Genomic DNA, 22,254 nt, shown 5'->3' with positions numbered 1-22,254 from the left:
AAAATTGTACCTGAGTCACATAAAAGACACTTCAGAGAAGCATGCAAGTCTGTTGACACTATCAAACATAAAACATGACAGATGCACCAAGCAATGCAAGCTGGCTGAACCCAACCAACATTTCCAATCAGTAACCACAAGCACATCCAGTCGGAATCATGTAAACAGTCACTGCCACAATCCCTTCATTTTTCAGGAAGTGCAAAATCAAGCCACACTTGAGATAGTGACAGAAAGGAAGGGAATGGAAGGGATGACAGAAGGAAAAAGAGAAGGGAGAGAAAATATAAAGCTTTAGTCACCTGACTGGTTAGGGGAATGGCTGACCAAATCCCGAATGGGAGGCATGCCTAAGAAAAAGCAAGAGAACCATAAAAGGTGTCAGGGTTCAATATATTCTCAGCTCACTCCTGATCAAAGAGTAAAACACTAGTCTCCCTCATCACAGTTAAACCAATAAAAATAACATATTTCAAAATTTTACCGACCAGTTTTTCAGTTACCCTCAGTTCTAATTGGGTGTTTTTTTTAAAAACTGAAACTTGCCCCAGGGCATAAGGTGCAGCGGCTCTCAATAGCATTATACTGCAGAAAAATTGAATAACTTAACAGCACTCAACTACAAGAATTTCTATCAGGAATAAACTCACCAAACTCAGCCCAAATCACAAGAATCAAATGTGATTCAATCACAGAGCTTTGATGCAACATGAATGTTGGGATAGAAGGGAAATCAAAAAATGAGGCACAAGTAGAGTGTGACATCAAAGCTATGCTGCACCACTGCATGCGGCTTAAGTAAAAAGGCTAGTCAGCTACTGGATTAAGTTGGGGTTAAGTTTACTTTTGAAGACTGTCAGAGCTACCTTCTTTCAGATGACAGTGGATGCAAAAGCTCCCATGCCATTATCTGAAGAGCAAGATGTCCAGGCCTGCACTTACAACCAACATCTGAAAAACACAGGTGTACTAGTTAATTCTCTTCCCATCATGGTATGCAGTCGGCCAAAGTTCAAAAACACATAAGAACATAAGAAATAGGAGCAGGAGTAGGCCATCTAGCCCCTCGAGCCTGCCCCACCATTCAATAAGATCAAGGCTGATCTGTCGTGGCTCAGTTCCACATTCCCGCCCTCTCCCCATAACCCTTAATCCCCTTGCCTATCAAAAACCTATCAACCCACGTCTTAAAAATATTGAGCGAGGCAGCTTCCACCACTTCAACAGGCAGAGAATACCAGAGATTCACCACCCTTTGAGTGATGAAGTTCCTCCTCAACTCCGTTCTAAACCGCCCCCCCTTTATCTTGAGGCTGTGCCCTCTAGTCCTACTGTCCTTTCTGAGCGGGAAGAGCCTCTCCACCTCTATCCTATCCATCCCATTCAACATCTCATATGTCTCAATGAGATCCCCCCTCATTCTTCTAAACTCTAACGAGTACAAGCCTAGTTTATTCAGCCTCTCCTCATAGTTCAAGCCCCTCGACTCTGGAATCAGCCTAGTAAACCTAGTAAACACAGGAGTTAAAAGCATATTTGACATGCTAATGATGCAGGACCCCAATGAGAAATGTTAACACAAAGTGCAGCAATAAGCAAAAATTCTTAGTCAATATCTTGAGTAGTCACAATATCACGATATAAAAGCAAAACATTGTTTCAATACCCAATATATGACAAATTTCAGTGACCCCTTAAAGGCCATGAAATTCAATTGATAATGGGGATAGGGCAATGATTACATTTTCAATACAACTCAGAGCAACTCAGCTAAGAGATGAGCTGACAATTGGTACATTATGTAGAGAGGACACAATCCTTAGATTGCCAATGGTTTGAGAGATTCCTGCCTTTCTGGTTCAACTTGTTTTGACTATTTTCAATGAATAATAAATACAGTCCAGGCACAGACATCAGAAGATTTTAATGACAGTATTAATATGAACATATAGTTCAATTCTCACACTGCACCCCTATTCGCCTCTTTCTTTCCATTTGCAAATAAAACCTAAATACTACTTTTCCAATCTGACCTATTGCATCCTTCACAAAATGAAATAAAACAAGCATATTTAATGAAAAGTTAAACTGTCATGATGAGATTGGGTGAGGAAGAAGGTGATCATCACTGCTGTATTTATGATGAACGAGTAAAGGTTCTGCAAAACCGATCAATTGGTTGACAATGGCAAAAAGTTACCACACTCTGTCGATAGCAACATTAACAAAATTATGCCTATCAGAAGCAGCCACATTGGTTTGCTACTTAGTGGGAAGAAGTACAATAGTCACAGTTACAACGTATGCTGTGCATGATCAAGAAGGTGGTTCGCCCAGGACGAGGCTATCCCATTGCACTTCAGGTGTGCTGCGGGATACTCGACTGCAAAATCTGTGCCCGTGGAAACTGACATATGATGTAGACAGGGAACGTTTAAGCACTAGAACATATAGCTGTACTGAAACAATTGTGCAAGTCTTCTGAGAAACCTTTAATCATGGTTTTATAAAACCAAGTTGGATAAGCATTAAAGTGGATTGGGGCAGGATTGTGGGACTCACTAAATTGCACTTGCAGAAACCCAGCATGGACTGAACAGGCCAAATGGCCTCTTTCTTTGGTGTAACCATTCTATGATTTTATGCCCATCAGAATGGCATTAATCGTGCATTAAAATATCATCTGAAGCTCATAGAAAAGAGAAGGTTGGTGGTGTTGTGGATAGTCTGGAGGGATGTCAGAAGTTGCAGCGTGACATAGATAGGATGCAAGACTGGGCGGAGAAGTGGCAGATGGACTTCAACGCAGATAAATGTGTAGTGGTCCATTTTGGCAGGTCCAATGGGATGAAGGAATACAATATCAAGGGTAGAAGTCTTAGCAGTGTTGAGGAGCAGAAGGACCTTGGGGTCCGGGTCCATAGGACTCTTAAATCGGCCTCAAAGGTGGAGGATGTGGTCAAGGAGGCGTATGGTGTACTGGCCTTCATTAATCGAGGGATTGAGTTTAGGAGTCGAGAGGTAATGCTGCAACTTTATAAGACCCTTGTCACACCCCACTTGGAGTACTATGCGCAGTTCTGGTCGCCTCACTACAGGAAGGATATGGAAGCTATTGAGAGGGTGCAGAGAAGATTTACAAGGATGTTGCCTGGTTTGGGAGGCATGCCTTATAAAGATAGGTTGAGGGAGCTAGGTCTCTTCTCCCTGGAGAGACTAAGGTTGAGAGGCGACCTGATAGAGGTTTATAAAACGTTGAAAGGAATAGATAGGGTGGATTCTCGGAGGCTATTTCCCAGGGCTGAAATGGTCTCTATGAGAGGACACAGGTTTAAGGTGCTGGGGAGCAAGTACAGAGGAGATGTTAGGGGAAAGTTTTTCACTCAGAGGGTGGTGAGTGAGTGGAATCGGCTGCCATCAGTGGTGGTAGAGGCAAACTCGCTGGGGTCTTTTAAGAGACTTCTGGATGAGTACAAGGGATTTAATGGGATTGGGAGTTACAGATAGTTCTATGGCCTGGTAGGTATGGATGTAATCGGTGCAACTTGCGGGCCGAAGGGCCTGTTTGTGCTGTAGTGTTCTATGTTTGTAGAAAAGAGGTTGGCGGAGAACACATCTGAAATAAAATAAAACCGCAAGAACTTAAAGTAGTTATAATCACCAGCAATTAAATTCAGCATTTTTACAAGAGGATCCCACAATCTGTACTGGTTCATAATTAAAATTTTCACAGACCTACAAATCTTTCACCATGAAATGGAGCCTTCATTGTGCTATCTGACCAGGAAGACCTCATCCCATGGTTGGGAGGATGAACAAGCGCAAAAGAATAGAGTAGAATACACAGCAGCACACATTAGGAACTCTATAAGCTTTAGGATGCATTGCCAGGATGTTTAGCGCATTATGTACTTAAATGAGCCACTTGTCTCTACAGGTGAATTTTTCAGCTATTAGCTTTAAAGTTGCTACACTCAGAACTTAGGTAACTGAACAACCATAGTTGCAGCAACAAACCCAGCTAAGGGAGAGGAATATCACTTCAACTTAAAAACGTTCAAAAGGAAATCACTTCTAGATGCAGTTAATTGATCTCTTCCTGGAATGTTAAAATTAAATACTTAACTAAACGCTAGTCAGTGACATTCTCCTTAGTATAGTGATCAGCTAGCCCAACTCTTACAATGATATTGATACGGCATAGTGAAGTTACTGCAACTAAGCAGATTTGGTGTAATATCAAAGTGAAATTTTATCAGCAGATTGAGAAAGTATTTCTTAACCTTATTTGCAGCCTATAGAATCAGTTACCTGTTTGAATTTTGCTGCTGTATTGCAGCTGTCCGTTGGTCACTGGCTGCAGAGTAACAGCGTTGCCTCCAGACAGGCTGGTCAGTACTGGCGTTGTGGTCCCAGCTGCTGATGGTAGCTGCTGGCCCCTTTTCAGCAGTTGCTTTTGCTCTTGGTGTCGAAAGCGTGGCGGTACTTCACGAGGTGGATAGCGAGACAAGGCTTGCTGCTGAGTGTTGGCTGGGACCCGCTTGGCATTGCTATTGTTGCTGGTAGTAGTGGAAGTGCCGCTGTTAGGGTTGGCAGGCTGAGGCTGGCTTTGACTGGTCTTGGTTGGTTCTGGCACTTGAGGGGGAGAAAAATGATCAGTTAGAACAACTGCACGGACAGTTTATTGAACATTCACTGCATTAACACTAGTGAACAGGAAAGGGGTTTTTCTTTTTGGGTGGAAGAGAGTGAAAACAGCTCTTAATTTGGTTAATTTATTTTCCAAATGTTTAATAAATACAGCAGTGGATAAAAGAACTCCAGAGCTTCCTTTTAGAGGTGCTTTATACAGGTTTCTCTCTCTTTTGCTCTTGCCAGAGAGGAATGGTGCAAGTTTCTGGGAAAGAATGGGCTGTGTAAAAGCAGAGTGAAATTTTCAGTACCTTAAAGAATTCCAACATCTTTTACAAGAATACCAGACTAACCTGAATATGATTGGAATATGATTGGTTAATTTGGAGCTCTATATGAGAGCTCACGTACTTAACGTCAATCCAAGTACTGAGCTGCAGTGCTGTTTAAATAAACAGCCAATGCTCAATTATACCGGTTAAAGAGAAAGCTGAACGGAAAATTCTTCTGGAGTGTGCTGAGAGAGCAAATCAAGTCTCCCTTGCAGTGTGCAAGGTGTAATGTTCTTTTAAAAGAGTAAAACCCAGGAACAGTAACTTTTGTCAAACTATTTTTGTTGGCTGGATTTCTGCAGATTCCAAACTAAGTTTCATCATTGCATCTTAATGCTTTTATAACATTACTTGCCAAATTATCACCCGAGGATTTCCAGAGGTTGATTAAACCTAGAGCTCATACATTGGTATTTAACCAAAAATACACAGATAGGAAATGTATACCAGCCAACATATATAATAGAAGCTGTGCCCATGCAACATTCTGCATGACCCATGTATCATAAAATACTGCATTCCACAACATTCACTAAAGACAAACTTCTGACCACAGTAAAAATTTAAATTCTTTGTTGTTCTTATTAACTGAAGTAGAAATAGGTACGGTCATGTTTAATATTGATCAGTAATTCTTGCATCCCAGTCCATATAGCCAATATCTTGCACACTAAACTACTGAAATCGTGGAACACACTTATTCCATTGTCTTCAACCATATTTTGTAAAGGCTGAGAATAAAATCCTTTTTGCAGAAAATACCCACTGCCATGCAAGACATTGTGGATGGAAATAAACTTGTTATAAGCTTGATACAGAAACAGATTGGAGTGCTATGGCTATAGCAGTTGAAATATTCACATTATTAAGCTCAATACAAAAATGAAGCAGCTACAAACCTTAGCATTACTTGCAAGGACACAGAAAATAGGTATTTAGTTCAGTGCAGAGGAAGCCAATCTTGCCCTCGACCCCCACCAACCCAAAGCTGGGTTGGCACAGCTCTGACCTAATTTTCTGTTATTTCACACATGAGTGAATACTGATAAGAGGCAGGCAGAAACGCTGTCCAGCACATGGCAGTTGAAAGCAGACAGCTCAGTGGATGTCAACAATACTGCACATCTGATTACCTGAATTCTTCTGAAGCAAACTGATGAATTTTCCTCCCAACAGTACACCCGATAAGTGCTTTCCACTTTCCAAAGATTCTAAATTGCATACTTTTGGTTAGCTGGGCTCTTATTTTAATTGATTTTGAGAGCAGTGCCTGTGTTAATATAGTGTGGAAATTGAGCTAAGTGAGTTCATGTACCTCCCTTAGCTCATTGGTTACACTATACATTTCCAAATTCCAAGGGCCACCCCATTCCTCTTCCCCTCCCCACCACCGCATTGTAAACTTCCTTTCTGTTGTATTTTTGATGACTAACTTTTTTTGGTAACATGAGGACTGAGCTTCACAGTAACTAGAGTTTTCAAAATATAGAACGGTCAGCTGTCAATCATACTTTAAATATTAAAATGGAACAGCACAATTCAGTTGCTGCAGGGAAGAAATACAGGTTCAGCACAACTATTTCTAGGATATAGAGATCAATTATTAACTCAACAACAGAGCTAAACCGGCATAACCTAAGATGATGCACTAATGAGGTGATGTGTTTTTTCAGTCAAGCTTTAGGCTATTTTCTAAATACAAAGACTTTGTACTCGATGGGGAATTACTATATCTCAGAAATGTCTCAAAACACTTCACTGCAAATTATCTTTAAATGCAGTGACTTGCGCAGACAAATGCAGCAACCATTTTGTACACATTAAGATTCCACCAACAATTAACTAACTGGTTTTGGTGGTGTTGGTTGAGGGAAGAATACTGTCCAAATAAAGCTGAGATAACTAAACAGAACTGTATAGTAATTTCTTGTATAATGTTGCAGTTGAATTATTGTAAAATGCAGGTTTAAATGAAAAACTATTAAGCAAATCAGATTTTCCCATTACAACCAATGTAAACTTCAGCTAGGATCTGTAGGACCTTCCTTGTCATAAAAAAATTAAAACATCATAACTTGCAAGTTTAAATACTTTACATGGCTAAATTAGTACATTAATGACAACATAACTTTTCAAATACAAAAAATATAAGATAAACATGCTAATACTACTTATGTCCTGTTCTTTGCCTCCAACTCACTGCCATCATGTTTACTGCCCATCCAACTCACTTGCTGACCCTCATGCTTGCCACAGATTATGCTCCCCAACTTCCCACTTGCTGCCAGCGACTCTCCTTTTTCTGCCTGTTGTACTTCCCTACTCTCGCACTCTGCGCCGATTGTAAACAGCAAACCTCGCCCGCTCATTGCCAATTAGACTGCCCGATCTCTTCCATATTCTGCCAGCTGTACTTCCCAATCCTCCTCTTCGCTGCTGATTGTAAGCCCCGACATTCCCACTTGCTGCCATTTAGACTGCCTGACCCCCTCCTGCTCGCTGCCAATTGGAAACCCTGACTCTCCCACTCACTGCCAATTATACTTCCCAACCCTCTCCCATTCGTTGCCAATTATACTTCCTTTTTATGTGTGTGCAATCAGCATGCACCTCACTTCACTCGCCCTTGCTTTACTTTCATATCACTTCAGTCACAGCAATAGGGGAAAAAAAAAGTGTACATAGAAATCAGCAGAATGCGGCAATCCTATGCCTGGGCAACGATCAAAATCTGCTGTGGACCTCATTCAAAACACAGATGGGCCTTATATGACCCAGGGATCGCAGGTTGCCCATCACAAATTTACAGGGTGCACATCAGAAGCCTGGTGGAATACTCACCACTTGTCTGATTGAGTGCAGCTATAACACAAGAAGCTCTGCACCATCCGGGACAGAACAGCCTACTTTGCCGGTATCCCATCGGCCATTTTTAACATTTACGCCCTCCACCACCAACGCACAGTGCAACAACTCATTAAGCTTCCTTTGACAGTAGTTTACAAACCTCTAACCACTAAAGTACACCTACTACCTAGAAGTACAAAGGCAGGAAACACATCAAACGCCATTACCCGCAAGTTTCCCTTGAAGCCACACGTCATCCTGACTTGGAACTGTATCATTGTTTCTTCAACATTGCTGGGTTAAAAACCTGGAACTCACTTTCTAACAGCACTGTGGGTGTTCGAAAGTGAGTGCATAAGTGCATCAAGGGCAACTAATGATGAATATCTGATATTTAAAAAGTGAAGACATCAACTTTAAGATAACATCTTTCCTGTCTTTGAGGACCCACTCATTGAGCAGCACTGACAAAGATCCACCCTGTGTCATTCATAGAAGATCACGAGGCTCATCTTGCAATAGGCTATCAGGCTGCCACATGGCCATCTGCCGACTATGGCAAGGTCTGCAAGACATAATGGGCTACAAGGTGAAGGCATGAAAAATCACTGGCTCCAATGCCCTCCAGGCCCTTGGCAGCCCCCCCACCCATCATCATGAAATGCTTTGGAAGGCTAGTCATGGCACAAATCAATTCCAACCTCCTGGACTACCTGGATCCACTACAGTTCGCCTATTGCCGCAACAGGTCCAGGACAGACACCATCTCCCTGGCCCTGCACTCAACCCCTGAATATCTAGATAACAAAGATACCTATGTCAGGCTCCTATTTATCTAATACAGCTCAGTCTTCAACACCACTAATCCTACAAAACTCATCTCCAAACACCGCAGACAGGGCTTCAGCTCCCCCCTTTGTGACTGGATCCTGAACTTCCTAACTCTCAGACCACAATCAGCAAGGGTAGGCAACAACACCTCCATAATCATCCTCAACACTAGTGTCCACAAGGCTGTGTTCTCAGCCCCTACTATACTCCTTGTACAACTACGATTTTGTGGGCAAATTTCCCTCCAACTCAATTTAAATTTGTTGACAATGCCACCTTAGTGGATCGGATCTCAAACAATGACGAGACAGAGTATAGGAATGAGACACAGAATCTGGTGAACTGGTGCGACAACAATAATCTCTCCCTCAATGTCAACAAAATGAAGCAGAATGTCATCAACTTCAGGAAGCATAGTGGAGAACATGCCCCTGTCTACATCAATGGTCTGGATATAGAAATTGTCTGGAGCTCCAAGTTTTTAGATGTCCAGAACACCAACAACCTGTCCTGGCCCCCCCCATGCTGACACTATAGTTAAGAAAGCCTACTAACTTTCTAAGATTAAGGAAGCTTGGCATGTCAGCCACGACTCTCACCAACTTTTATAGATGCACCATAGAACGCATTCTTCCTAGCTGCCTGGTGTGGCATAAGAAAAGCCCAATCCATCATGCAAACCAGCCTCCCATCCAGTGACTCTGTCTACACTTCCCACTGCCTCGGCAAAGTAGCCAGCATGATTAAGGACCCCATGCAACCTGGACATTCTCTCTTCTACCTTCTTCCACTGGGAAAAAGATACAAAAATCTGAGGTCATGTACCAACCGACTCAAAAACAGCTTCTTCCCTGCTGCCATCAAACTTTTGAGTGGAACTACCTGGCATTAAGTTGATCTTTTTCTACACCCTATGACTGTAACACTACATTCTGCACACTCTCGTTTCCTTCTCTATGAACGGTATGCTTTGTCTGCATAGTGCACAAGAAACAATATTTTTCACTGTATACTAATACATGTGACAATAATAAATCAAAATCAAATCAAAACAAAAGCCTGGGGAAATTTTAATGACAAAGTGGTAGCAAACAGTTTTTACTGGCCAGCTATATCAACTAAGAGCACTAATGCCAAACAATTTGCAATGACTGAGGTACTTACAGGAACAGCTATGACAATACATGTTCACAAGTACACTACTTGCCATGAAAGCTGTGTGCAGATGCGGCAACCTCACTGCTAAACAGGAGTGTGATTGCCCATCCATGCTTTTAATATTAAAAATGGTAACAAACTCAAGGATTAGTTCCACTGTCCTGAGTTTGGTCTCCAGGCTCTACTGAGTTAGCAGATCACAGTTGGGGAAGTAAAAAAAGGTGCTATAATTGGCCATTGCACTTAAGTTTGGGGCAGTCAGCCAGCTAAGTCAGGATTCTCACTGCAAATCATTCTGCATCTTCTGGAAATCACATGCAGAAATGGACAGGAAGAGACTCAGGCGCAGTGTTCTCTACAGCTGGATAACAGGTTTGGGACTTACGTTAGGACACACAAATAACATGAAACACTATAAACTCTTTCCCAAAGGGTGAAGTTAATATCTTCAGGGCAGACAGAGATAGGGAAAAGCAGCAGAAAAATGCTGAGGGTGGAATGAAGCAAGGCCACAGGCTCAATCACAGCAAATGCTAATACCCAGAAATGATCTATTCTGCATTGAATATACAATTAAATCAAGTCACTCGCAACAATATTAAATAAACTTTGGCTTCTGGAATTCCCTATAAGTAGGCTTCCCAGAACATTACAAATGTCTTCCATGTTTACTCAATGACTGGGTAACACAGAACCATGTCAGTTTTTGAGCACTACATATGGTTGGAATACTGTGTTGTTCAAGGCACCACCTTTTGGATGGCACATTGAACCAAGGTCCTAACTACCTATTCAGGTGAAGTCTCCATATGCTTTTAGAAGACTTAATTCCTCCAGTCCTAAGCAGACAACGGGCAGCAAAACTCTGCCACCAACCCCTGACCATCGTAAGCTCCAGAGCAGGTGGTGTCCCATTCTTGATGGTCCTCCATAATTGTCATGATAATTCATCAGGTCTTCTTTAGTCAACCCCATCTTCTTCCTCTGGTGTCAGAAGTGGTACAACTGCAGAAATTCCTTAAGTACCACCATGAACTGCCAATTCAGTGGACTTCCATGCTCATTCCACATTGGACTTTCAATCATGACATAACCCTCAGGAGACTGGGAGATCATTTACAGCTTTGGCATATTCAACCACAACATGACGTATAAAAGCAATTTACTAGTGTGAAGCAGAGTGATTTTGAGGACAATACAATGCATCAAAAGCAAGTGAAAGTTCCTTCTTTATTTCAAACTTTTCTTCGAAGTTTGGAGCCTGGGAATCCAATTTAAAACTCTATTTCTAAACTTACTCAAACATTTATTGACTCAGAGACTTGGGTTGGGGCAAGCAGAGTTCCCAATGCAGATGTTGTCCAATGGAAATGCAGGCAAGACATGGCAGGTAAAAACAAAATCATGTTTGTGCAATATCCTCCACATATAACCAGTATTCACCGTCAAGCTTCACAGACTCATTAGCCAAAAGAGTGCTACTACTCATGAAACCCTACCCTAGCAACTTCAGGAGAAAATGAAGAATTCTTGAAGATGGGGTGAAGACACCATTTCAAATCAGCTTGCATGAATGAACAAGCTAGGTCTTACTCACTGATGTTCTTTATACAAACATAAAACCTGCAAAATAGGGACAGGTATCTTCTGGCATTGTGACCATTAAGCAGGTAAATACAGTAGCTAGTTTGCACACAAGGTCCCATAATACTGAATAACCAGTTATAGAGTCATAGAGGTTTACAGCATGGAAACAGGCCCTTTGGTGCAACTTGTCCATGCCGCCTTTTTTTTAAAAACCCCTAAGCTAATCCCAATTGCCCACATTTGGCTCATATCCCTCTATAATCTATTACTGACTGTGAACATTAAGGGAGAATTGTTAGCAGGATACCAGGAATTACTCACTCATCATATAACTGTTGAGAGATTAGCAGAGGAGTGAAGTCTTTGTGGTCATTTTAGACAGTTCTATATTAAAAATGGACCACTAAAACAAATGTATTTTCAACTGCCAAATATTAAACTACCAACCCAACAGTACTCTGGCCATGAGACTCCACCACCCACTTAATTGTATTTTTCTGGAGTACTAGCATCAGAGAGTGAAATCATTAATCTCTTTCACTTTGGTCACACGACTGTGTCTTCCCCAATTCCTGCACTACAGAACCCAGTCATCCTTGAACTCTCCCACATCCCAGAGAATTCTGCTATGGTCATTCTCTGTTGCCACCACCATAACCTGTGTCATGAGAAGCTAACTAGTTTAATGGACAACCACCTAAATGCTTCAAAAAGTTATCAGAGAGGAACACTCTTTGCAAAGAGCATTGTTCAACTTTCCTCAATGTTAACTAAGTTATGACATTTTGTACTGGACAAAATGTTTTCTCAAAGGGATATTATAATATGCTGGTAAAAGCACCAACTACAGCAAATTAACAAAATCTATAAACATGCCCTTTCTACAGTTAGGCTGACCTCTTTGTTGACTGTCAGTATGTTATCCTCACAGTACATCTACCCAAGTCTCAAGAAATTAAAACAATTTAAAAGGATGCTGCTCAAATCCCACTTCCTGGGATGCACAAAACCATTTACTATTCCCATCTTTGCAACAGGCATCTTTTTGCAAAACAAACATATTTTGGGGCATGTATTCCTCTCCAAGCAACTTGCAATCCTTAGACAGACTCTTTCAGGTTTGACTCCTGTACAGGTTTAATAAACAATTGTGAAAGTGTAGTTTTCCTGCTGGTGCTGAATCTGTGCAACAGAATATCAGCTCACTCAGATACAGAATCCCACAACATAGAACCAGGAGCAAAGTTTCAATCAAAGTACAATGACACAGCATAGAAACCCTTTCTGTATCTGCTATAAGCTGCATGCCATTTCTCAGAGGCTGCTATAATGAGCATCCAGTCAACTGGGATCAGCCAAGTGGAAAGCAACTGGCTTTTGCAGCTTCAAATTTTCTTGCATTATCACATTTACTACTGGGTTAAAACGAACAAGTGCAATGCTATTATCTGAAAATCACTAAGAAATAAATATTTACTTATGCATGAACCACAATTTTTGTTCATGGCAATGGAGGGAAGGCTTGCAAGATGTGCATTCTGAACATCTTCCATTCCCCACCCACCCTAATCCTGCCACAGCAGTCAAAAATAAAATGACATCTTTCGGCAAAAGATTCACAATATAACTGTCATTCAGAAGGACATGGTAGAACACAGGGGTGAGGGAACAGCATTCAGACCACCTATAATGCTATAGGTGTTATGAGTCCCTTTGATTCTGCCATACAGGAATCTAATATTAAATCTGAATGCATCCTGAGAACCTTCAACTTGCTCCCATCTTGAGCACAGCCCTTATTCTCACTGTACCAACCATCATCGAACACCTTTGAAACAGGAAAGCTTCAACTAAATTTGCATTCATTACAGTTGCTAACAATCAATTCCGCAAATTAACCAAGATTTAAGTAGCTGCTCATCAAATTGTACTACGCCTCTTGCAAACTTGCATCTTATTTTCCTTGGTGCTCTGAGATCTGATGGAAACATATTTACTATGGATCAAGTTCACTGAACAGATTTCCTCTGCTTCTACTTTTCAACTGGTGAACCTCACTCGTGGTCATTTACTAATCAAGTCTAACAGATGAAAGTTTGCATCACCAAATCCACTAAGATTATATCTGAAAGAACACACCAACACCACGCCCCATAACCCCCAAAAACTGGATGCAAAACTTAAAGTCAGGTGGCCAGTTAGTTCGCTTACTCAATGCGGTCTCAATACCATCACTAGTAGAATGCAAGAAGCAAAACAGAATATCCCAGGGAAAACACAACTTTCCCATTGAGAAATATGCAAGAACCAATCAACTCTGCTCAACTCGGTAGTGTGGCTCAAGGCAACCTTCCTACCAGACAACCAGAAGCACTGAAATACCCCAGTTTGAATTTAGAAAACAGAAACCAATTAGAGAACAATCACACTAGAAAAATACGAAGCAAATACTATATGTTAACTTCCCTGGCCAATTGCCCAAGAAACTATTTATTAATCCCCTGCACCATTCTTCAGATGGCAGCCTGTACTTATATAGCACCTTTAACATTAAAAATAATTCCAAAGCACTTTTTGAAGCATTATTAAACAAAATATGACACTGAGCCACATAAGGGGATATTGGGGGCAGATAACTAGTGGATTTCAAGGAGTAAAGGGGCAAAATGAGGTAGAGAAGCAGGTAGCTTTAAGCAGGGAACTGCTTGTATTTAGCAAGTGTGCTCCAAAACCTGTAGCACTTGTCTTGCATGACACACGTGGTGCACTTGCCTATTGAGCTATTTCAATGACATAGTCCTAACTAGCACAAAATCCCATTCACCTATCACCCTGTGCCTGAGGTAGAGAGGCAGTAGTTTTAAGCAGGGAATTCCAGAGCTGACAGTCCTGCCAGCTGAAGACATGGTCACCCAGTGGTGCAGTGGTTCAAATTAGGGGTGCTCAAGGGGGAATTAGGAACTGGAAGACATTAAGAGATAGGGAGCAACAATGCCTGGAGGGATCTGAAAACAAGGATGAAAATTTTAAGATTAAGGCATTGCTTAACTGGAAGCCAACATAAATTGGCAGGCATAGGGCTGATTGGTGCAAGTTAGGACTATGTCATTGAAATAGATCAATAGGCAAGTGTACTACTTGTTGCAAGCAAGACAAATGCCACAGGTTTTGGAGAACACTTACTAAATACAAGCAAGTTATTGGCTAAAGTACATGGAGGGGGAATTGATTTTTAGCCAAGTATTCCTAATCAATCTTCAATGAATATTGCAGAGATGTACATGTTATAGAAGTTTGGCTATGGTGATGACTCCTTGTTAAATATCACACCAGCCTTGTTAGTGTGGACTATTAGAAGTCACTTGTACAAACTGCAAAATAATTTCTTTGTGCAATGCAGCATGAATCACAATCGCAACCTACAGGTCAAGAGCGATTAGATTGGATGACTCTTAGCTGGCACAGACATGATGGGCTAAATGGATTCCTTCTGTGCTATAAATATTTCAAAAGACATGAAGGAAAGAGAGCAAATTCTAAAGGAAATTAGAGGATATTTAAATGGAAATGAAAAACATCCTTCATCAAAAACCCATGTGCCAGAAATCCTTCCCAAAATTCACTTCACAATCTCCCTCCGGCTAACCATTTTTCTCAACACCTTACACTTGAGTTGCTTTTCCATTGTTTTTCAATTAGGCATCAAAGCCAAATCCCAGCCCTCATACTCTTCATTCAGTCTTTTGTAGCCTTAAGGCAGATCTATTCATCCTGGTAAAAATCAAGCCTGTCAACAGATGACAAGAAGCTGTGTTATCAATATTATCATCAGGTACAGGAATGCAGGTGTCAAACTAAAGGAACATTTTAAAAGCAACTCAGGTTGTTTAATTCTGTTTGTGCCAAAATAAATCTAAAGCACTTACTGTAGGATTATAACCAATAGGAGACACGAGTGATCTATTATCACACCACACTCCACTGATAAAACAACTGAATCGCCACATTCCATTGCAGGGAGCAATACCTGTAAAAGTAAAGAGAGGGTAGAGAGAGCAACACAGCAGATTGTGCTCCTGAAGATACGGGCCAAAAATTGCACTGTTAAACGGTCTTGGTTTAATAATCACAATCTTATTTCTTCCTAGTTTTTCCAATTACAGCTGTTAACAACTAAACCCTTTCAGGCCAAACAGACAAGTTCTTACATGTTGTTGCATTTCCAAACGTCACACTTCAAAGGCAAAGGCGCACATGCACATACACGCGCGCACACACACACACACAAAGCTTTAAAGCTATTGGGTTTCTTCCAATACTACAAAATAATAACCAAAATAAGCACTTCTTTGTAGTAAATAACATTCGGCTGTTATCATCATTTCAGTATTCACAATAGTTCAAATCAGGTGCATCTGCTGGAAAATTATTTTTCCATCTACAGCTACCTCTGCAGAGTTTTAGCTCCCCAGCTCCTTTAAAAAATAGCTTTAAATCTCAACTACACAAGTTACAAATCATTTCAAAAGATCTTAAATTAAGCAGCAATTCAGATTTCTCCTGTGTCAATATTTTCGGCGCCTCTGGAGATGACATTCAGCTACATTTTAAGTCTTTACACAGTTTCCTGGCAAATGTCTTCGAAATGTACACTCTCAGAAAACAAAGGGCCTGTAAGTGTGTGCAATCTACAACTAACCCAATCAGAAGTCACAATTTGGGATGGTGAAAGGAGGAGTTGGGTCAGGGACGAAAATTATGGCAATGATTTGAAAGGCTTTGGTGGCAGTCTTTTCCAACTTCTGTTTCTTTCCCACTCTGCAAACTTCATTAGAAAATGGAGGACAGGATGGTGTCATTTTGCTGCTACAAAAGAGCACTGTTTGCCAACTCCTCCAGTAGTAGGGGCCCAACAAAAAGTTGGGTTAATTTAAAAGAAGTTCAGCAACTTCCTACGCACTCAGTAAATCAACGACAGATGGGACAGCTTCAGACAACCAGAATCAATGCAACTCAGCAAAACAAACCTAAAACCGAGAATAGCCACAACAACGTGTAAATATATTTTCAACATGCAGATCTGCAGCCAGACAGGTTTCTTTCCTAATCCCTGCTGCAGTTTTTACTGTACATTTCCGATGCCCCAAGGAGCAATCAGTTAAGGAATGTTGAGGGCCAAGCAAAGGGAAATCTGACTTTCAGGCAGACATATGTATACTGCGCTGCAGGAAATTCTGTAGACATGGGGTGGGAATGAGGGGAGAAAAGTATTGGCATCTGCATCAGAGTTAACCTAGCTATCTATATCTTATGGCAAGCAGCACACACCGAACTCCATTTCATTCAACAACATTAACAGCACATTCATCAACAACTGGATAAGATCAAATAATCCATGTTTCCCTGATTTTCTAGAAATCCAAAACCAAACTGACAGAAAGTTGGCACCCACTTCATTTGTTAATATTGTTATGCAGCAATTGAACGCTCACCACCCACTTGGTGTCTTCCCCTTTTTCCCGTCCCTGATCCCTTGCTGCCTCTCGTTCACCATCCATCCCTGACCCCTCACTGCCTCCCATCACCAATCCGTTCTGAACCCCTCACTGCTTTCTGCTCTCTACCCTATTCCCAGCCCCTTGCTCTTCACCCTTCTCTCTTTCCCTCTCATGTGTTGCGAGCGAGGGCTCAAGGAACAACGAGTGAGGTGGTCAAAGGTTGAGAGCGGGAACTGGGTAGTCGGGCAGCAAAAATAAATGGTGACAAGAGGGATGGTGAGCAGTGACAAGGGAGACAGCAACGATCAGCTAAAACAATATTCTTTAATGCAGGCAGCTAAGGCAACATCACTGAACTGCAACTGCCCGTGTGTTGAGTGCATCCCCTACAGTTGCAGTGTCGGCAAACACCCATAAAAGGATAACAATCAGTGCATTCATAAGTACAGTGCCCCACACAACCTCAGTCTCCAAAAGCACTCTACACTACTTTTTTGAAGTGCAGTCACAGTTGTAATGTACAGAAATGCAGCAACCAATACTTGCATAGCAAGACCTACAAGCAGCAATGAAATAATGATCATCTATTTTCAGCAATATTAGTCAAGGGATATATATCAGCCTGAGATACTGGGAATATGCTGCTCACTTAATATCACATTTGAAAAAAAGACATGCATTGCAGCACTCCCTCGGTACTGCACTAAAGGGTCAACTTTGATTACATGGTCATCTCTCTACTGTGGAGTTTCAACCCACAAACTTTACATAAAAGTAAGTTGACACCAAAAGCCTTTTTAAATTACTGAGGCTGATACTGGAACAAGTAATAGTAAATATTTTCTCTGTTGTTGAGGAGGCAGAACACATCTCAGAAAACATCAAAGCCTGTCCAGAACATCAACCAGTGGAGGGCTCAAAGACAGATACCAAAAGAATGGAAGGGCGCACTGGGCAAATTACCTGAAAGCTTTGTGAACACCTCCATTCAGTCTGCAAGCATTAACCCGAGCTTTTGGTGACCTGCCATTTTAATTCTTGAACTTGCTTTTGCACTAACATCTTGTCCTTGCCTACTGCAGTGTTTCAATAAAGCTCAAGGAACAACTTAGGCACCTGATAGCCTTTCAGACTGAAGTTTGAGTTCAGCAGTTTCAGATCGTAATCTCTGCTTCCCTTTTTGTTTCCATTTCATTGCAGGTATTGATTTCAGTCTTTTTTTTTAATTTTTGCTTTCCGATGGTAGCTGTTCATTATTTGGGCATTCACACCGCCTCTGGACACATTTTTGTTTCTTTGCTTGGCCCACTACTACTCTCTTTGGCTCTGTCCCACCAATTATTTTGTAACTTAATGTACCCGTCTTCCATCCTATCACAGACCGTCCTTGTTCTTTTTCCACCCTCTCCCATTTGCTCTCCTTAAAAAAGCTATTACGTGTCTAACTTCTCCCTTGTTCTGATGAAAAATCACGGTCACAAACATTAACTGTTTCTCCTTCCACATATGGTGCCATACCTAAGTATTTCCAGCATTTTGCTTTTATTTCAGATTTCCAGCATCCAGTGACCAAATCTTAATTCAACAAGCTGACCAAATCTTAATTCAACCGGCTGACCGTTTTGGTGGGCATGTTTTCCATGTGACAAGGTTCAGTGTCTGCATACAAACAGAAAAATTAAGTGGTGCCCTCCACAGGTTCCGTTTTAACTTGCTTTTTTTATTTGTGCCCATCATCTGCAGAGTGCTCTCCACTTGATTCCCCAGTTCTCAATTAAGATTGATCTTAACATTGGGAAATTATTTTGAAAGATTGAAAGCTGTTACTTTGAATAAATTAAGTCATCTATTTCCATGCATTCATTTATTCTCTATGTCAGCAAGTCAATGGATCAAACACCAAAGCAACGTACTTTAGGAGAAGGAATTAGTAATTTAAGCCAAGTCTTAGCCAATATTCCTCCTATCAGCCATCACCACCAAAAAAGTGAACTGGTTATGGCATTTGGTCCTGAGCAATTTGGCAGTTGTGTGTGCTGCTATAATGATGACTATATGTCAAAAAAAATCATTTGCTGCTATGCGCTTTGGGATATGCTGAGAACATGAAAGTACTACATAAATGCAAATTATTTTACTTCCATCAAACCCAACTGTCTTAACAGGAATAACTTTAGAGTGGGTAAACAAAACCACAGAATTCGGAACAAAAACGCCATCAATTCTCATGCCATCAAGTCTGGCCCTACCTACCCACCTTCTTTCCATACTCCCCAGTTACTTCCCTGTGACCAGGGCACAGCTGCACATCTATTTGCTCATGAATAAAAACAAACTACTGCAAATCCTGGAAATCTAATAAAAAAACCCGAAAATGCTGGAAAATCTTAACAGGACTGACAGTATCTGTGGAGAGAGAACAGGATTAATGTTGCATGTCTGGATGGCCCTTTGTCAGAGCTTTAAAAAAGGTGTTCATTTTAGGACTTCACCGCTTGAATCACAGAATGATTATAGCAAAGAAATTTAAACACTATCCTCCTTACATTCAGAATACTTCCAAGTTTTGTGCCATCCACAGCCTTTGCAAGTGTGCACCGTAAATCCAAGTCCGGGTCTTAAATATATAAGCAGAGAACGTTACTTCCATCCACATGGCTGGACACTTTTCATCCAGTCCTGATAGCTTAGATTTAACAAAGGAGGCCTATCCAATATGGTCTTAAAACTTACCCAGCTCACTCCTGTCCATTTGGTAGTGATGGCAAACATGGCCAGAGATTTCTTGAGATCTCATTTTCAAATGATGTAAATAATTGAATAGATTTTGACAGTCCACGCAGACAAACTTGTGCACCACATCAAAGGTGCAAATGGCTACAGAATAGTATTGTAAAACAAACATGAAATCCAAAAATGAACAACAATTTTAGATTAAACAATTTCAATTACTGGACGCTAAACTCAAGGATCCAGCCAAAATCTGCCCCCCATCAGCTTATGAGCAATACTCAATCCCAATAACGACACTATTGGATTTAAAGAAAAAAATAATTTCACCCATTTGACACCTCCAAAATTACGAGTCATAATACAGAAAATATAGTCATGAGCATTGAGGGATTTCTGCACAATAGTGTCAGCCGTGGCTCAGTTGGCAGCACCATTCCTCTTCAGTTACAAGATTCTGAATCCAAGTTACACCCAGAATTTGAGTACAAAAATCAAGACTGATGGAATTGCATTGTCTAAAGTGTTGTCTTTCAGAGGAGGTGTTAAACTGAGGTCCTACGGATTACTTGGACGAATGTTTAAAGTTTATTAATGTCACAATAGGCTTACATTAATACTGCAATGAAGTTACTGTGAAAATCCCCTAATAGCCACTCTCCGGCTCCTGTTCGGGTATACAAAGCTTCTAACCAGCATGTCTTTCAGATGTAAAAGATTCCATGATACTAATTCAAAGATGAGCAGGGGAGTTATCCGCTGTATTCTAGTCAATATTTATCCCTCAATCGACATCATTGAAGATCATCACAGAAGATAATCTAGCTGTTATTACACTGCGTGAATGGGATTTACTGTATGTGTATTGACTGCTGTGTCGCTTACATTACAACACTTTAAAGTGGTACTTAGCGGCTGTAAAGCATTTTTGATGTCCAATGGTCATGAAAAGCACTTTAAAAATGTGTATCTTTTCTCTTTGCTTCTCTAAGAACCTGTGTTGCAAAATCACCATCAATTTCTGAGGCCAAGTCAAAGCATTTTCAATCACCTTGGTGCTTGTATTGTTCTAATCCCACAAAACAAAATCATACCTCTAGGTGGAATTCATTTCCTACACTGAAAACAGGCAATCACGTCTACTTTGTAAAGTATAACTTTCAAATTACTTCCAATCCAAAGTGCCATGTTTGTTCCTGTTGCAGAAAACAGTTAAGTTTTCATTACCTGCATAAAATTCTTGAAAATAAGCAGAGAGTTATCAAAGCGCTGGGGTGAAAGGAAGGTTACAATAATTTGCTACAAAGCAAAGATCCATCCTCTATAATGCTTAACACAATTTTTTTTAAATGAGAGCCTGTTATTCTACAGCACCTTAACAAAGGCCCCATTTATAGTCATTTGGTTATGCTCCACCAAATCACTGAAAGCATATCTGGATGGGAATTAATCATATCTCAACATCCTTTAAAGATTCTAACAACTTATAGGAAAGTTTGTTTTCAACTTTGCTCTCCCCCATTTACACTCCAGTCTCAACTAAGGTAATACTGCAAACAGTTTACTTACAGGTACAAAGCACCAATGTACTGAAAATATATTTCAATACATATCAAGTTTTGGGAATTGGATAGATAGAATACAGATTCTATGCTTTTTACACATAAAACATTTATCAAGTATTATTCCTTTGTGCCATAGCTAACGGTTTGTAAGATCTCAGTTTAATACTGACCCTTTTGATATATTGCTTTTAGCACATTAGTTATCAACACTTTGCACATATTTGGATAACCAGAACAGGCCACTGATCCACACAAATCAATTCTTGCTAAATTTTAAGCTATGAATTATTTCCATGCAGAGAAATCTTGACCATGTGACTGAAAATCAATTGTGCTGCTATCAACTTAAACAGTGCCAAATGTAAATATCATGAAGCAAACACACTAAACTAGCCACTAAATAAAAAGATATATGATTAACTTCATTGTTCAATGATGAAAACAAACAAGTGTGATAGAAAATCCACTGGTTTTAAATGAGACTTCATGTAAAATGAAGTCACTGTTTGCATATTGATTAAATAAGAATGGCTTCCTTTATCTTGATAAACCTTGAGGATCATTGCAATGTATGAATTCAGCTTTACAATGCTTTAGGCTTCACTGCACATCAACATCAACTGAATGCAAACTTGAGCAACAGCACCTTATCTTCAGATTGGGCATTTTGCGAGAATCCGTCATCGAAGGCACCTAGAAAAGAATGGTTTGATCAAGCAGACGCAGCACGGATTCGTTAAGGGGAAGTCATGTTTCACGAATTTATTGGATTTCTAGGAGGATGTGACTAGTGTGGTAGATAGAGGGGAACTGGTGGATGTGGTCTTTTTAGATTTCCAAAAGGCGTTCGATAAGGTGCCTCACAAAAGGTTGCTACAGAAGGTTAGGGTGCATGGAGTTGGGGGTAAGGTGTTAGCGTGGATAGAGGATTGGCTGTCTAATAGGAAGCAGAGAGTTGGTATCAATGGGTGCTATTTTGGTTGGTGGTTGGTGACTAGTGGAGTGCTGCAGCCTCAACTATTTACCATTTATATAGATGATCTGGAGGAGGGGGCTGAGTGTAGGGTGACGAAA

The 22,254-nt window shown here is 40.7% G+C and overlaps 1 protein-coding gene across 12 annotated transcripts in view; it reads right to left on the bottom strand.

Moving 5' to 3' along the window:
- Positions 1-22,254, bottom strand: part of LOC145354912 (trinucleotide repeat-containing gene 6A protein-like) — a 259,584-nt gene that overhangs the window by 90,225 nt on the left and 147,105 nt on the right. For 8 of the 12 annotated variants that reach the window (XM_080206542.1, XM_080206540.1, XM_080206548.1 and 5 more), the window contains 2 exons: positions 4,312-4,635; positions 303-350 (listed from right to left, as the gene is read on the bottom strand). In XM_080206542.1, coding sequence (XP_080062668.1) covers positions 303-350; positions 4,312-4,635 — 372 coding nt within the window. Of the gene's footprint in view, positions 1-302; positions 351-4,311; positions 4,636-15,313; positions 15,410-22,254 lie in introns of those variants that run through there. The other 4 variants (XM_080206541.1, XM_080206551.1, XM_080206552.1 and 1 more) reach the window with 2 other exon arrangements.

Source organism: Carcharhinus amblyrhynchos, chromosome 18, assembly GCF_965287045.1.
Source record: "Carcharhinus amblyrhynchos chromosome 18, sCarAmb.v2.hapA, whole genome shotgun sequence".
NCBI lineage: Eukaryota > Metazoa > Chordata > Chondrichthyes > Carcharhiniformes > Carcharhinidae > Carcharhinus > Carcharhinus amblyrhynchos.
This window is presented reverse-complemented; position numbering and strand designations above follow the sequence as displayed.